The 17,730-nt window shown below is 42.6% G+C and overlaps 1 protein-coding gene across 1 annotated transcript in view; it reads left to right on the top strand.

The window, feature by feature from the left end:
• Positions 1–17,730, top strand: part of FTO (FTO alpha-ketoglutarate dependent dioxygenase) — a 441,299-nt gene that overhangs the window by 162,492 nt on the left and 261,077 nt on the right. Inside the window, exon 5 of the mRNA XM_055145006.1 lies at positions 16,285–16,364. Within this exon, the coding sequence (XP_055000981.1) occupies positions 16,285–16,364 (80 nt within the window). The remainder of the gene's footprint in view (positions 1–16,284; positions 16,365–17,730) is intronic.

The following is a 17,730-nucleotide window of genomic DNA, read 5'->3' as shown; positions in this document are numbered from 1 at the left end:
CCCTCCCTCCCTTCCTTCCTTCCTTCCTTCCTTCCTTCCTTCCTTCCTTCCTTCCTTCCTTCCTTCCTTCCTTCCTTCCTTCCTTCCTTCCTTCCTTCTGCTTTTCCTGGTCAGCAGTTTAGAGGAGGAGAATGAAAAGGTCATCTTTGGTCAGCTGACCAGGGTCCAGACTCACTGCTTTGTCTCTCTTTGTCCTTGGTGCATGTTTGCACCTGAGCCTCTGCTGTAAAACTGTTGCTTCATGCTGCTGGTTTCCAGGGTTCCTGTGCAAACCCCCAGGAAAGCAAGCGCTCTGCAGACAGCACTTTGCACTTGGGGGCTTTGGTGTGAGCGTGGGGACCAGAGCCTCATTTCTTCTCGAGCCTCCGCGCAGCGAGCCAGAGGCAGCGGAATGCTGAGTGGGGTGGCCTCCCCCTGCTTTATGCCTGGAGAGATTCCAGGTTGACTGTTCCAGATCATTCTGGAGTCCCATACAGGAAGTCCCAAAGAAAGGGGAGTCTTGCCAGTTGAGGCCGGAGGGCGAGACGTGTGTGCCGTGTGGCCACTGTTGAATTGGAGCTCGGTGAAAACCAGTCTGTCCTTGGTCGAGCCCCCATTTACTCACGGAGGTGGGCTCGCTGGCTTTTTCGAGATTAGCTTCACCGTCTCTGAAGTCCCTGGAACACGGCGATGTTTGGTGCGGTGGGACCTGAAAACGGGCTGTGCCGTCGGGTTTTGGAGATCAGAGGAACATTCTGGATGAAGGGGCAGCCCTGTGTGCAGGAAGAACATAGCCCGCTCGGAGTTCAGTACATAGCCCGGGCTCCTTTGGGACCTGCCCTGGAGACTGGGCATCTGTGTCAACCCCCTCTTCCCCCCCCCCCCCCCCCCCGGGATCTCTCAGCCCTGCCCCGAGTGAGACATTTTACTCAAAAGACAAGGCTTTTGTTATTTCATCCTCTGGCTCTATTCCTTTCTTCCTCCGCTCCCCCAAGTGACATTTAAAAAAGTCCCTGTAATATATGGCTTCATCATAAATTCTAAATAATTGTCCTTTATACCTTTCCACATGCCTTGAAATCTAGGTGCAATGTTCTCCTTCCTGCCCAGGCGCGGGAATAGGCCAGAAAGGGATGATAAATCATGACTTCAGCCTGCACGGGTCAGCTGGGGCTGCCCACGCGGTGGAAAGTGTTTGAGCGGCCAAATGAGCACCTGTCCTGTTTGTTTGCTCTTTTTGAAAAGTAGGAACCTGACAACATAGTTCCAACTGCTCGTCCACTGCGAACTGAGGGTGTTTTTCCAAGTTTTCTCAGCAACTGCAAAATCACTTCTGTGCTGTTCACTTTCTTTTTTTTTGGCAGGGTTGAGATGTGTCTCTTTGAAGCGATATCCCTCTATAAAATCTTCTTCTTATTGCCAACGTTCTTGAATATGTGAGTTTTGACCTGAGACTGATGAAGTCTGCCCTGAGAATGGGGATCTGAGTATATTTCCAGGCATTTGAGAGTTGCCCATCTCTGATACTTTCTTCTCTTCTGTCTCTTTATTTCTCTACAGCTTATGTCTGGAGCTTCACTTGAACTGTGTGTGAGGAGAGGCAACCACGGGCCAACACTGTGCCCAAATTTTTGATAGGTTTTATTTCTAGTGGCGAAAGCTATTAGGTTGCTAGCCCCCTCCCTCTGGCCCCATCTTTCCCAAGAAAAGTGCATTTCTAAAGATTTACTGCTAATGGGTACATGGTTTCTTTTAGAATAGGAAATCCCCTAAAATTAGTTTGTGGTGACGGTTCACAATGTTGAACACAATTGTAGACTTTGAATGAATGGTTTGGTATATGAATTAGGTTTCAATTATAAAAAAAGAAAACCGAAATTTAGATAAAAGCAACTTATTCTAGGGACATATCTAAGTGTAGCTTGTATTTGAGTTCAGGTTTTTGGAGAACGCAGCTCTCTTTCATATTTTTCTACTGAGTCATGCTTTCTCTACTAACTTTGAAGTCATGAAATCTTTTTTTCTTAAATATGGAAAAATAATTGAATACACGAATATGCATATTCCCATTACAAAAGATTTAAACAATAAGGAACTATATAGATGAAAGTATAGAACTTCGGTCTCAGGGGACCATGTGGGGTGCTGGGGATTGAACCTGGTTCGGCCCCATGCAAATCAAGCAGTTTATTTGCTGTACTATTTTTATGGCCCTTATTTTATTTTTCTTAACTGTTACCTTTATTAAAAAAATATGTAGATACGATAGCACAGCGGTTGGGTGTTCGCCTTTCATGCGGCTACCGAGAGTATCGAGCCCGAGCGGCAGAGCCTGGCAAGCTACCCGTGTGTATTGGATATGCCAAAAACAGTAACAATAAGTCTCTCAATGAGAGACATTACTGGTGCTCGCTCGAAACAAATCGATGAGCAATGGGATGACAGTGTCAGTGACTGTGTAGACACTATCTTTTGATTTTTAATATATAAATTGGGAAATTGAAGTGCTGTTTTCGTCCAGCTAAAACTTAATATTTTAGAAGTTTATAATGTTTATATACGAATCTAAAAATTTGACAAGACTCTGTGTTACTGATTTTGGACCAAAAATATAAACTATAATCCCCTGGAATCACTAAACTTGTGATTAAAAAAGCAGGTTTGCCAGTGTCAGGTGAAGATTTTACGCTTTATCAAAGGCTCAGAACCACACTCCATTTTAGCTTGATTTGAAATGGCATTTTTTTTTTTTTGGCTTTTTGGGTCACACCCGGTGATGCTCAGGGGTTTCTTCTGGCTTTGCACTCAGGGATCAATCCTGGCGGTGCTCAGGGGACCATATGGGATGCTGGGAATCGAACCCGGGCCGGCTGCATGCAGAGCAAACGCCCTACCCGCTGTGCTATTGCTCCAGCCCCTGAAATGTCTTTTTCTCCTCTTGTCTCATGGAATGTATAAGTCACTTTAAAAAATTTGTAATGACAGCAAAATCAGGGTAGTGTCTATGTTACGAGATGTTTAGCTTGCTTCTTAGTGTTTCAGTAAATATGGGCTTCCTCAAACCCACCTCACAAAGTTAGCATCTTGAGCACTTTCCTGCTTGCATCCCTTCACTACACATGCATTTTATGTCATTGTTGGGGCATGGGGAGCACACTTGACTGTGCTCAGGGATCACCCCGGCAGTGCTCAGGAGGATCAGAATAATGTTGACCAGGTGCAAAGTAACCTTTGTACTGTCTCTCTGACCTGTGGATTCCATTTTCACTTGAGTTCCATGTTTAAAATTTTGCAAAAATGCCTTTTCTGCACAATGTTTCAGATTCCTAAAATTTTATATCCTCTACAACTTCTCACATGATACTTTGAACATGTTAGTGCTTTAATAAATAGTGAATGGATGGTCAACAAAGAATTGGCTTTAACTATTTTTATCTTCCATTTCATGGCAATATGTCATGGCCACACAGGCAAAAAGGACATATTAAGTCTCTCCTTGAAAATTGACTGGAAACATTTTTGAAGTTAAAAAATATACGTATTAAAATGGGTAAGAGGGGCAAGATAGTGAGGAGGGCACTTGCCTTGCACATGCTAACCTGGATTTCATCCCCTGCTCCCCATGTGGTCTCCCAGGCTCACCGGGAGTGATTGAGGAGCTGGGAATAAGTTTTTTCTCCCCCTTCCTCTTTCTTTCTTTCTTTCTTTCTCTCTCTCTCTTTCTTTCTTTCTTTCTTTCTTTCTTTCTTTCTTTCTTTCTTTCTTTCTTTCTTTCTTTCTTTCTTTCTTTCTTTCTTTCTTTCTTTCTTTTCTTTCTTTCTTTCTTCCTCCCCTCCTTCCCTCCTTCCTTCTCTCCCTCCTTCCCTCCTTCCTTCCTTTCTTCCTTCCTTTCTTCCTTCCTTCCTCCCTCCCTTCCTCCCTCCCTCCCTTCCTTCCTTCCCTCCTTCCTTCCTTCCTTCCCTCCCTCCCTCCTTCCTTCCTCTTTCTTTCTTTCTTTCTTTCTTTCTTTCTTTCTTTCTTTCTTTCTTTCTTTCTTTCTTTCTTTCTTTCTTTCTCTTCTTCCTTCCTTCCTTCCTTCCTTCCTTCCTTCCTTCCTTCCTTCCTTTCTTTCTTTCTTTCTTTCTTTCTTTCTTTCTTTCTTTCTTTCTTTCTTTCTTTCTTTCTTTCTTTCTGCCTTCCTTTTTTTATTCTGTCATTGTGATATAGACCCTTACAAAGCTGTCATAATTAGGTTTCAGTCATAGTGTTCCAACACCCATCCCTCCACCAATATATATTTCCCAGCACCAGTGTCCCCAGTTTCCCTCCCATCATCCCCCACCCCACCCCTAGCCTGCCACAGTGGCAGGCACTTCTCCAGGAATAAGTCCTGAGCACTGCCAGGTACAGCCCTCAAGCCCAAAATTAAATAAATAAAAGAGGAGAGAGAAAAGAGATAACGTGCAAGAGAGACCATAGTCTTCACTGGAATAAGGAGGATGCTCCATGAAATGAATGAAGTTAAAGACAGGAAACACAGCGCCCGAGACGGAATATGCACAGTTCCAGTTTTGAAGTCTCCCCTTTAGTCTTTCCAATTGGGAACCTCCAGATCTTTCAAGGTCGCCTGTTCCTTCACTAACCCATGTCTTAGCTTCCTTATATCTGGTCCAACTAGTTAGGTGACACCGTACAATTTTAAAAAATTTATACCATGTCAGGATTGATTGTGCATTCTTTTGGTTTTGCTTTTTTTGGGGGGGGCTTGGGGGAGGGGGCACACATGGCTCTGCTCAGGGCTTACTCCTGGCTCTGTGCTCAGGAATCACTCCCAGCAGGGTTGGAGGAAACCTGGGGTCCCAGCGATTGGACTTGGGGGTTGACCGCATGGAAGGCAAGCGTCCTGCCCACTGTTCTGTCTCTCTGGCTCTTTCTCTCTTATGTGGAAACCAGAAAGTTAACAGTGTTGGGGCTCGAGTCAATATGGTACCTTGGGAGGTCTTCTTGGACTCTCATTTCCATTCAGCACCACACTTCGATGGACTAATTCCGCATCCGGATCCAGTGGATGGATTTCCCCTCGGCCATTCCCAATGTGCCCTTTCACTTTCTTTATAACATAACTTCTAAGAGCGTGAAGTGAGGAAAATAATTTCTCAGACTTTTAATTTGGTTGTATATCCTGTGTATAATCTTTGCTACTTCTTTTACAAAGTCTATTACTTCTATGACAGAGGCATCTTTGCTACTTCTAAGACAGTGGAAGTGCGACTATGAATGAAAAAAACATTATAAAATAAAAAAAAAATGATCCTTCTCAAAAACTAAGTCAGAATGAAAGCAGGATTGAGATTGACTTTCCCAAGTCAGTCAGTTCCTATGGCAGATTTCAAGCCCATGCTTTAGCACTTTGGTGGAAGATTTATTAAATTCTTGAGCACTCACAGTGGAAGATATTTTAAACTCTTCCCATGGAGTAATTTTCTTGGGCCCAATCAACATTTACATTTTGTTTTGTATTTGGTCACACCTAGTGGCACTCTGGGACTCCTCCTGACTCTATGTTAGAGTAATATAAGAGGATCTTACACAGATCCTATTGTGATCTCTCAGGCCCAACCCTGAAGAATTTTGCAAAGAAGTGAAGTGTAGTCCTTGGTCAGTTCATCATATTCTAAATGATGAGTTGCTCTTTATTCTAAAATTCTGTCCTAAAATTAGTCCAGGTGCAAACCCTTTTCTTTACTGTTGTTTATTTTGTTCCCTCTGTCTTGTCTACCTTGTCATGTGTCCTCCTCATGTACGTCTATGTATAACTCACCTAGTCATAGGTAACATCACAAAACTTTACTTAATTATTTATTAATTTGGGGACTCAGGGACTATTCCTTGCTTGTGCTCAGGGTCATTTTTAATGGTTTTCATGAGATCTGTGTAGTGGCCAGAGATCAAATGGGCATCAATGGTATAAAAGGAAAGTATCTTTATCCCCTGTACTTTCTCTCTGGCCTGGCATTATAAAATTTTAATGCCTACAATGGCTATGTTACCAGTCAGTCAGTGGTGGTGGCATAATTCTTTTTATCTATTTTATAGTGATTGGTGGAGCTATAAAAGTTTCATTTCATTTATCAGAACTAAATGTATGGGGACACACACAGACACACACACGCATCATTGTGCTACACGTACTACTTAGTAGTGTCTTGGATAGAATAGGAATTATCATATATTTGAACAAAACTCAGCTTGCTCTTTTCCTGCTCTTTTCCCTTAGCCAGAGCCATAGAAATCACCAATGAGAAAACTAGAATTGGTATCTGAGTAAATAAAAATAAGAATGTCTATGGAAGAACAGAAATGAAAGCCTTAAGTGACTGCGTCTGCTTCACTCATTAGCCTTATTTGGAAAGTTTCTGGTCCCCACGTTTCATTTCAACAGTGGGCAGTAGTGATAAGTCTGCGCATGAAGATGGAAAAGAAAAGCCCCTCATCCCAAAGTCTGCTCCTTCTTTGGCCCTTTCTTCCTTCCAGCCTATCTCTTGGAAAGATTTGCAATCAGAATGAATAGGGCCGCGTCTGACAATGTGAAGTTACAAAAAATTTTTTTTTCATTTTTAGAAAGCAACAATGAATTATTAACCTCAAGAATCTATTCTCTTCACAACCCCAAAACAAACTAAGCATTCCATAAAAGTTAATTTTAAAGAAGGGGAGAAGCTGTGCGTCCAGAGGTCATTTTCCCCTCTGTTCTTGTTTCATTGGAAAATTGTTTTGGGGGAAGATTTACAAAAATAACCAAAGCTCTTAACTACCTCCTCTGCTGGCAGCTTCCCATCATTTTTATTTGGTGGATGAATGTCTCTTTTTCTTTTATTCAAGGATCCCCTCATTGAGCATTTTTCTTGGGACCTTTCAAAAATAGCAATATTTATTATACGCTTTCAACAGGCCAAGCCTGCCATTCATTTTAAGATGCAATCCAATTTTAGAGAGTTTGGTATTTTTTGTTGTTTGATTTTTATGTTTTTGAGCCACCCCTGCCAGTGCTCTGAAATCACTCCTGGTATGCTCGGGGGATCGTCTGGGGTGTCAGGAGTTGAACCTGGATCAGTTGCATGCAAGACAAGTAACTTAGCCACTGTACCATTGCTCCAATCTGAATATTAGAGTGGATCAATTTGAAGAAAATATGTGTACTATGGAATGGACAGAGCATGGCACATGTCATATGTTTGTAGAGAATTTGCAAACTACTGAAACAAGAAAATAGATAATATTACCAATACCAAATGGAGATACTACCATTTATAACTCTTTGGTTTAATTTCTTCTAGCTTTCCCCCCCACACACTTTATTTAAACACCGTGGTTTACAAAATTGCCCTTGGTACATTAATTACAGACATTCAGTATTCTAGCACCAGTCCCATCACCAGTGTCACCTTCCTTCCACCACTGTTTCCATTTACCCAACTGTACCTCAAGCCTGCTTGTTACCACTGAATGGCTAACAGGATTATCAAAAACTAGGCTATGCCCTAGTCTCTCTCTCCAGATCGAACAAGGGTGAGACTTAACACACAGGCAAGTAGGTCTCGAGAGTCTTTTGGTGAAAACTTTGAAACTTAGGGTGAATTCTGATGGAATCTTCCACGAGAAAAAGGAAGGACACAAATACCCCCTCTCGTAGCCTGATGAGAGAGCTGAGAAAGCAAAGTATCCCATCGCGTTTCGTTTTTCAGTTTGCTTTCGCTGCTTTCAATATGAGAAAACATTGATAGCCTCTGGTCCACCTGGGCCAGCCCGCTCGCTGCTGTTTCTTTTCCTTTTCTCTCTGTTGGAGGGGTTTACAGGGAAAGCATGCCTGATGGTGCTTGGGGGCTGAGGGAGGAGGGGGTGCTGGGTCCCACGCATCTGGTCCCTTCAGGCAAATCTCCAGCTCTGCCCCACTTTGTCAACCTTGGCAGTGCCTGGTTCTCTTCTCAAAGAAGTCCTCTCCGCCAACAGCACATCACGGAGCCCACGAGTACCACAGGCTGTGTGCATATAATGCTGTTCCACAGATCCAGAGACCTTCTTTGTCTCTGCAGCCTCCTGCCCTCTGGCTCACTTTCCGAGTTAGAAGCTGAGTGCTTCTGTCAGGATCTGCGTGATAGATTTATGAGGCAGCCTCGTTTTTTTCAGGTTAGGTAGTCACGGGTCGATCTTCTCTTCCCGATTTGAACCTCATCCCTCTGTCCAGGACTTAGCCCATTACCTTTCAACTTATGGCTTGTTGGGTGCCTTTGGCCCATACTTAGTGCTGGGCCTAGTGTCCGTTTGTCTTTCCAGTCCCTGGTGGTCTCGTAGCGAATCAGGCAGAGGGCAGGTGTAAGCAGGAGTCTATACTGTCATCTTGCAGGGAAGCTTCCCCGCCCCCTTTCATTGGCTATTCAGTTCTGAAAATGTTCTCAGTCATGGATAGCCCGTGTCTAGGAAAAATAAGGTCATAAATATTAAGATTGAGGGATGGGAATGGACAGGTGAGTAAGAATGAAAAGCTTCAGTGATTGTGTGAAGCCGGGAAGATTGGATTTTAGTATTGCACTTACTTAGCTCCAGTGCCTGTAGCGAGGCTCTTGATTGTTACTTTAAGAAATTTGGGTTGAAATAGCTCTGGTGATACACTGGACAACAAAACCGGGGAATCAAGGGCTGGGTTAAATTTAGGGTGACTAGCTGTCCTGCTGTGTCTGCGGGGGAATGGGCTCTGAGGATATGGAACTAAGTTTTAAAACTGGAGAGTCCTGTGCATGAATTGGTCACCCTGCCGTAAATTATGCCTTTGCCTCTGTGTGTGTGTGTGTGTGTGTGTGTGTGTGTGTGTGTGTTTCTATACACGAGATGAGATTTCACGCTACAATGAATGCCTCACGCTCTCTTCACCCGGTGATAGAGTACAGAGAATTTAGCCAGCAGAAAGTGAGAGCTTATTATTATTATTATTATTATTATTATTATTATTATTTGTTTTGTTGAATAAATTCTATAAACTCTGATTCCACTTGAATACCAAGTCAGCTTCCAGCTCTCTTCCTAAGAGATGAGGCAAATAAATATTCCCTGATATTTTCTTTCTATAACATTATTAGGGAAGCATCTTTTCTGGCTAGAAACATCATTAGGATAGTTTTTGAAGATATACAGTCTGTGAAGGAAGCTCCAGCTACTTTTCCCGGACTTTCCATTTTTAGATACATGTGAAGCTTTTACAGGAAAATTATAGGGTCTTTTCTAAAAAAAAAATAAAGGATTAGAGATAGTTGGGAGCCATTTCAAGAGAATTGTTTGATTGGAGAGTTGCCAAGGATTTAAATAAATGTGCAAGTCTCAAAGTATTATTTTCATTGTGGTGCTCACCAGTTGACCTGTCTCGGATAGTCGCTTCCCAGCAGAACAAAAGCACCTAACAAATCTGTTCATTAACTCGATCCCCTCTGCCTCTGTAGTGATAGCAGGGGAGCAGTCCTGCTTTTATTGGGGTAGTGAGAATGGCATTTATGTATTTCTTAGAAATGCTTTCAAGTCTGTATGGGAGTCTGGCCCGGGGAACTTCCTTCCTTTCCTTTCCTTTGTTCTTATAGGGGCCACTTGGGTCGTACCTGGTGGTGCTTCATTCTCCAGGGGGCCCTATGTTCCCAGGGATTGAATCCAGGATCCAGTGTATGCTACCCATGTGCTCTGCCACCTGAGCTTTGACCTGCTTGAAGCAAAAATAGTCTGGATCTACCAAAAACTCTCTCTCAGGTGCTCCCTTGACTGAAATCTCAGGAAAGGCAAACTAGGAGCCATAGCTCTCTTTCAGTTTCTCTTCCTCAGAGTCACACTGTACTTCTGAGGCTCTGATCTCCTTTATTCGCCTTTCTTGCTCTCTTCATATTTGCATTTTAATCTCTGGCTCTGTCAGTCTTGAAGCCTTCCTTAGCTTTCATTGCATTTTGCATTACCGTCCACACAGCACATCAGCGTTTTGAGATGGCCTCGTCTTCAGCCATTGTCCTGGTGAAAACCCCAGCAACTATTCTCAAGATGGTCCTTCTCCAAGCAGAAGGGAATGCCTTGCCACAGTGGCAGGGTGGGGTGGGGGGGAGATGGGATTGGGGAGGGTGGGAGGGACACTGGGTTTACGGGTGGTGGAGAATGGGCACTGGTGAAGGGATGGGTTCCCAAACTTTGTATGAGGGAAGTATAAGCACAGAAGTGTATAAATCTGTAACTGTACCCTCACGGTGATTCTCTAATTAAAAATAAATAAATTAAAAAAAAAAAAAAAAAAAAAAAAGATGGTCCTTCTCCACACTTCACTCCTGCAGTCTCCTGCTGTGACCCAAAAGCTAAACACACACACACACACACACACACACACACACACACACACGAGCAGTGAGAAGAGACATCATTATCTTGTTCCTAATCTTAGTGGGAACCATTTGCATTTCATACCATTAGTTGTGGTGTTAGCTATAGTTTTTTGGGGTAGATGTTCTTTATCATGCTTTCATGTTGAGGGAGTGCCCTTGTGTTCCTTATGAAGGATTTTTATGCTGAATTTGTATTTGATTTTGCCAGTTGGTTTTTTTATATATATACATCTCTTTCTATGATCATGTAATTCTTCATTTTTGTCTGTTGATGTAATGGGTTTTGAAGTTTTGAACCAACCTTCCACACCTGGTGTGAAATCTACTTGGTCATTAGTTAAACTGGTGATGTGGGTGAGTGGTATAGCCATATATCCAAAATCCAGACTCAACAAAACTGGAAACATGTGATCTAAGCTGCAACCACTGAAACTCTGTAAAGTGCCGGTCAATTTGACAGGGGGAAGTGGGACTGGAGTTATGGTGGGGTGGGCTTGGGTGTGAGAATATCAGTGGAAGGAAGTGGACACTGATGGTGGGATTGTTGTCGAAATATTATATGCCTAGAACTCAACAATCAATAACTTTGTAAATCACAGCTCTTTCATAAAATAAATAAATAAATTCTCTTTGGTCATAATATGTAAAAGCTTTTTGGGGGGAGAATGAGATTTACAGCTGGCGGTGCTCAGGGCTGACTCCTGGTTCTGTGCTCCGGGATCACTCCTGGTGATGCTCAGGGGATCATCTGTGGTGTGGTGGACAGAACCCAGGAGGTCAGCAGAGTTTAGAACAAGCACCTTGCCCACTTTGTTCTCTCCCAAGTTCTGTAAAACCTCTTAGCATATCATTGGGTGTTGCTTTTTTCACAGTCTTTGCCTTTGTATAGTTTTCTTATAATGTCTTTGGTTTGGGTATTAAGGTGTTGCTGACCCTATATAGTGTAAGTTGGGAAGTGTTCTTTTCCAATTCTGTCTTCTGGAAGATATGATAAAGAATTGGTATAATTGTTTTCCTTAAATATTTGGGAGTATTCACCTGTGAAGCCTCTGGAACTGATGCATTTTGACAGAGTGTGTCCTTGAGGGAATTGGCTTATTTTATTTAGATCATCACATTTGTGAGCCTCCTGCTGTTCATAGTATTATTTCATTTTATCATACCTAGTATTAGCAGTGATTTATTGTCTATACAACAACAAGTCTCACTATGGAGATGTTACTGGTGCCCACTCGAGCAAATTGATGAACAATGGGATGAGGATGACAGTGCTACAGTGCAGTGCAGTAGGTACATAGACTTTGTGTTTTGGGGCCGCACGCAGTGGTTTTTAGGGCTTACTCATGGGTCTGTGCTCAGGGATCGGTCCTGCAGGGTTCCAAAGACCAGGAATTGAACCTTGGGTTGGCTGCATGTAAGGCAAGCACACTATCTGCAGTACTATCATTCCATCCCCAGTTTTCTTATTTAAAAAAAAAAAAGCACTGATCTTTACTCTGAGTATCACTTGGATCACTTGTTGTTCCTTTGCTCATCGATTTGCTTGAGCAGGCGCCAGTAATGTCTCCATTTGTCCCTGTTGTGTGCTAGTGTAGCCCAATGGCATCTGCTCCCTCCAGGAACATGAAGAGCATCAAACCATTCATTCAGGGTCTTGAGAAGTCTGACCATATCATTAGTGGGCAGCCAGGCGTTTTTTTGACATCCCGTGGAATCCAGTCAGTATCAACTCTAGTCCAGTGGTCGTCTCCAAATCGCATTAGGTGTCCGGCCCATCTGATTCCCGACACCTTGCAAATGAGACAGCGTCCCTGATTCTCGTTTGCTGATGGAGGTCGGAACTCTGGATTCCTTCACTCACTTGAGTGAAATGTGATATTCTAAGCACAGCTCCTTCGATTCCTCTTTGGAGACCTGAATAGCGTTCTTATCCTGTTTTTGTAGGGCCCAGGTTGCTGAGGCATATGTTAGTGTAGGAAGAATGGTGGAGTCAAAAAGATGTGCCTGGAGCTGGAGATTCTTCATCCTCTTAACAACTTCTTTGACGCTCTTGAAGGCGTTCTGCACTGCTCTTTTCCTCCTGTGCAGCTCAGGTGCCTGGTCATTCATCATATTGAGTTCTTGACCTAGATACACACAACTGCTGCATTTGGAGATGTTTGTTTCATTGAGAGCAAAAGAAATGTCAGGAACTAGTCCATTTCTCATGAACATTGTCTTCATGAGATTCAGCTGAAGCCTGACCTTTCCACATTCACAGTCAAAGTTGGCCAGCATTTGTGCTGCTTGGCTAATGTTTCGTGTTATTAGAATGACGTCATCAGCGAAGCGGAGGTGGTGTAGTTGCTGACCATCTATCTTACTCCCATTCCTTCCCATTCCAGTCATTGCATGACGTTCTCAGGGGTGGCACTGAAGAGTTTGGGTGAAATACTATCACCCTGCCGACCCCCTCTCTCTTTGTCAATGATCCCTTCCTTGTAGAATGGTGAGATCCTGGTCGTGAATCCGTAATACAGCTCACAGAGGATCCTGAAGTACTGAGTTTGAACACCCTGTTTGGCTAGGGCTTCGATGACCGCTTCAGTCTCAGCAGAATCAAAGGCCTTCTTTAAATCAGTGAACATTAGACAGAGAGGCATCTTGAACTCTTGAGAAACCTCAGTGAGTTTGGTCACCGTGTGGATATGGTCGATCATGCTGAATCCTTTTCGGAACCCGGCTTGCTTGCATGGTTTTCCTTCATCTAGTGTTCTGCCAATCCTATTCAGGATGACTTGAATGAATAACTTGTAGATGATGGACAACAGGCAGATGGGGCAGTAGTTGCCGATGTCGTGGATGTCTCCCTTCTTGTACAACAGGATAGTTCTACCGGTTTTCCATTGGGATGGAACCTTGCATTGAGACAGGTAGCCTGTGAAGAGCTGAGCCAGTGTATTGACAAGTACTGGCAGCACATTCTTCAGGTGTTCGGGTCTGACCTTGTCTAGACCGAGTGCTGTACACTTCTTTACCCACCAAATGGCGTGTTGGATTTCGGAAGGAAGAATGCTGGGAACGACATATTCATCCTGCAGAATTTGGTATGTGGGCAATTGGACATGGCTATCGAAGAGATCCTAGCAGAAGTCGTGTATAACCTTTTCCATTGCCCTTCTGGAAGATGTGATAGATCCATCAAGACATCAAAGGGCAGTTATATTGGTCTTATAGTTGCCGAAAGATAAGCAGGCGTTGCAAATACTTTTCCCAGCTTCTGCCACATCAGCCAGCACTGCTGCTCTTCTCTCTTTGAGCTCTTCCTTTATTGCTTCTCTGCGCAACTTTGCGAGCTTGGACGTTAGTTTGTGATTACCTGAGGCTCGCGCCAAACCACATTGGTGAATGAGCTCGAGAGTTTCTGAAGACAAGCGTCTTTTTGTGGCTTTCTCTCTCTCGGCATTCCTTGCACAATCATGGAGGTACTGAACCAGTCAATTGTATTCCTTGTCGATGTTGTCAACGACGGCATCTTCCTATATTGCTGCAATAGTGCCAAAGAGATTCCAGTTGGTGGTCATACTGGGAGTTCTCCTCTTAAACTTTGCAGCCCTTTCTCCCTGCTCCATGAAGTAGAAGTTCGCAGAAGGAAACAGTGGTCTGATCCCGTTTGGAATTTTGGGACAACAGTCAGGCAGAACTGTTGATTGAATATGATGTGGTCAACTTTGTTGTGGAACTATCCACCAGAAAACTCCCATACCCAATCTTTAGATTTGGCTTTCTGGAACTGGGAGTTACCGTGGATGGTCTTGGTCAATATGATGAACTCAGTCAGTCTCTCACCCTGTTCGTTCCATTCTTGGCCGTGGGTCCCAATTGGAGTTCTTCGGGTGACCTTCTCAGTTCTATGTTGATGTTATAATTACTGATAATGACCTTGTAGAAGGTATGGTCTTCTTTATAGAACTTCCTCAGCTCCGTGTAGAACTTCTCAATTTCTTCGTCGTAGTCGGATGTTGGTGCGTAGACGACGAAGATAGAAACTGCTTTGAGTAAATTACTATAAATACATTGTATTCTTTTGTGATTTGCCTTTAGGTAACTCTAGAATAATCTCTGATGAGGAATTAATTTGGCCCTTCACCTAAGCTACTTACTTTCTAAAAATGGGAAGGATGCTGATTGACTGCTGAAAACACCAAGTGCTGTTGCTTCTGTGCAAAGTCTGAAATTTGTCCAGGCCTCTTCTCTCTGCTGCTTCTATACACATAGGAAATTCACGCGTCACAGACCACTTCCAGCCACAGACTCAGAGGCATTCTTCTGCAGATATCTGGTTGCTTTCTCTTCATACAGGTTATTCCCTTCCAGTCAGGAATCCTTGTTTTCTTGCATTTCCTAAACTTCGATCTTCCTTCACCTCAGTAAGAAAGAAAACTGAAAACTTTGGCTTCTACCTTCTCCTTCCCCATTTTGCAGCGCTGAAATTGTTGTTAGGTAGTCCACTAGCGTAGGTCTCAATTTATTTTTCTTGTCTTTGAGAGCCAACCTTGTTTGCTAACATCAGGAACTATTGTTTCTTACTTTGTTCAGTTTTTATGCTTCAGGTTAGAGAATAAACCCAATCACTGCTACTCTGTCAGGCCCAGAGTTCTTCAGCTGGCATTTTGCACATCTTTTCCTCTATTTGGTGGCAAAAGAGACACATATCAGAGATAATACATGTTCAGGTCCAGACCATTACAATCAAGTGAATGTTGCGATAAAATGAGACGGGTGAATTTTTTCCCCAGTGTGTATGAAATTTACTACATTATATTCTACTAAATGTGAAATATTAGTTTTTAGAACAATATACCTACCTTAATGAAATGTGACATAGTGATATGAAATGAGCACAAACTGTGGGTAGCAGGTTGTCATAGACTTGTTCCATGTAAGAACGCCACAAGGCTTCAGTTTGAAAAAAACACAACATCTGTGATATACAGTAAAGTGAATGCAGTAAAACAAGGTATTGCATCTTATTTTCAGTGACTTGTACAATAGATATGCCCCTTCTCTCTCAACATTTAAGTCATTACCTTTCTTTTTTGGTATCTTGTTAAGGAACTGATGTTCTTTATTTAGGAAATCATGCGTTGCTGGGCAACAGTCGATTGAATTCTCTTCTTCATCATAGGAGTGGTGACGTCCATGCACTGGTGATGCAGATCTTGCCTGATGCATGGCATTAATTTCTTCGACTATGTGGTCACTTGGCCATTCATCTTCCTTCCACTTAAAAGGAAGGTTTTAAGCTTGTTCTTTTCCTGATGAATTCACCACCTACTCTGCTCTTGGGTTATGAATCCATAATCCTGATGCGAGAGCCAAAGCTTTGCAATATGCTGAGTTAGTTGGTTTGTTGCCCAGAAAACTTTTAGAGGCAAAATTGATATGTTGGGGAGAGCAACATGCAGATTTTCAGATGAAAGATGTTCAACCCCAAGTTATATAAAAAAGAATTTTGGCTTGTCTTATAGGCACGGGTAGAATTTAGTATATCATGAGAAAGAGAAATAACTATCTAGAAATAGTAAACTTTTGTGGTAAGTGTGTGTCATGAGACCACACACGAGTAGCCTAACCAAACTTTGTGTTTGGTAAGGACAGTCCTTGCTTATACCTGTCACCTTGGAATAATTATTAATAATGTCTCCTTTCTTGAAAGTATCATGATTTTGATAATTTTATATATATTATATATAATACAAATTATCATAAAGTATAATTGGAGAGTCATTAAGAATTCCTTAAGGAAAGTGTTAATTCCTTGGTTATTGTCATTCTGTTTGGATTATGGGCACGCTGTTTACTTTGCATTCTACTTAAGTAGTGTAGAGTGACTAACAAATATGTGAGTCTGTGTTTTAAGTTTTGGTTATTTTTCCTGCAGATGATCTCAATGCTACCCACCAACACTGTGTCTTGGCTGGCTTACCACCTCGGTTTAGTTCCACCCACCGAGTGGCAGAGGTAAGTGTAAATAAAAATGTGATCCAGCTTAACTGGATGTGACAGAAGTGGTTGAATGGGCAATTTATCATAGAGCATTGGGAGAGTCTTTGATAGGAAAATTGTTTCCATCTAGCTTGACTCTAGCCTCTTATTTGCTTGCTTTTGAAGCTTTGAGTTGTATTGGCTAGTTTGAGGGCATTTTTCACAGCATGAAATAAGTGTATTTTGCTTCTTTGGGGTTGTGTTTCTGGGAAAAGGTAAATGCCATTGGCAGGTGTTGGTAGTTAGAGATGTTTTTAGGGACTTTTATCTGTCAAGGCCAGGAGATGGCTAGAAGGGAAAGGGGTGGATTTTGTGTGCCTATGCATGTTAGCTGTCGCCAGGCTCTGATGTTTGGGAATTTACATTTTCCGAACATTTTGGGTCAGGCTTATAAGCATGCGGATGTGAATGAAAGAGCAAGTTATAGTGGCGTCAAGAAGTTTTTGTGCTTCCCAGTTGTGTTCACTGTCCAAACTAAATTGCTAAATTCTGCTACCACTTGTAATGGCTGATGGTCAGTTGATTGGACCAGTTCAGAAATGAGGTAAGCCCTTAGCCATCATCCTAGGATGTTGCATGCTCAGTTAGGAAGGACTCCAGAGAGCGGCGGAATAATCATGAAAGGATTACAAGTTGAGCTCATTGCCAAGCCTGTTACCTGTGCTTGACTGTGTAGCCTGACTTTTTTATTGTACCGCAGGGGGACCAATTTGAGGAAGTTGGGCAGAAAGGATGCAACAGAGTAGCTGGGAAGCAGAAGCAGAATTTCATTGCTGATGTTGCGTGAGTCTGTACATCAGTGTCATGTTCTTGGTGGTTAAGTTGCTCTTTTTAGTGAACCGGTCTTGTCACTATGCGGCAGAGATGGCATTGAGCGTTTATTGAAATCCAGATGTCAGCAAGCACCTCAGGCATGCCTTCCTCCCCTTCCCTCATTGCCCTTTCATCTCCCTTCTAGTCACTCATTCATCTTCTCAATACTTGAGTCCTTATTATGTGTCTAGCAGCACTACAGGAGAGCGAGAGAGCGAGTGAGCGAGAGAGAGAGAGAGAGAAAGAGAGAGAGAAAGAGAGCGCCATCAATATAGCAGTTTTGGTCATGAGTTGTATTTCCATTTAATTTGGGGAGGCAAATATAAAACAAGTGCAGAAACAATTATCTTAAAGCCCTAAATGTAAGTCACATTTGAAAGTTGGACAGAACAGAGCAAAGAAATATTTATAGAATACATAATTGTGCTTTGTATGTTCAAAAGGACTTTTTCTGTGTACAATACAAAATATTATTCTAGGCCTCTTTTTTTTTTTTTAAACTATAATCCTCTTCTGTGTATCACTTTGC

The sequence above is a fragment of the Sorex araneus genome, chromosome 8, assembly GCF_027595985.1.
Source record: "Sorex araneus isolate mSorAra2 chromosome 8, mSorAra2.pri, whole genome shotgun sequence".
Taxonomy (NCBI): Eukaryota; Metazoa; Chordata; class Mammalia; order Eulipotyphla; family Soricidae; genus Sorex; species Sorex araneus.
The sequence above is the reverse complement of the archived record's forward strand: the minus strand, read 5'-3'. Positions and strand labels throughout refer to the sequence as shown.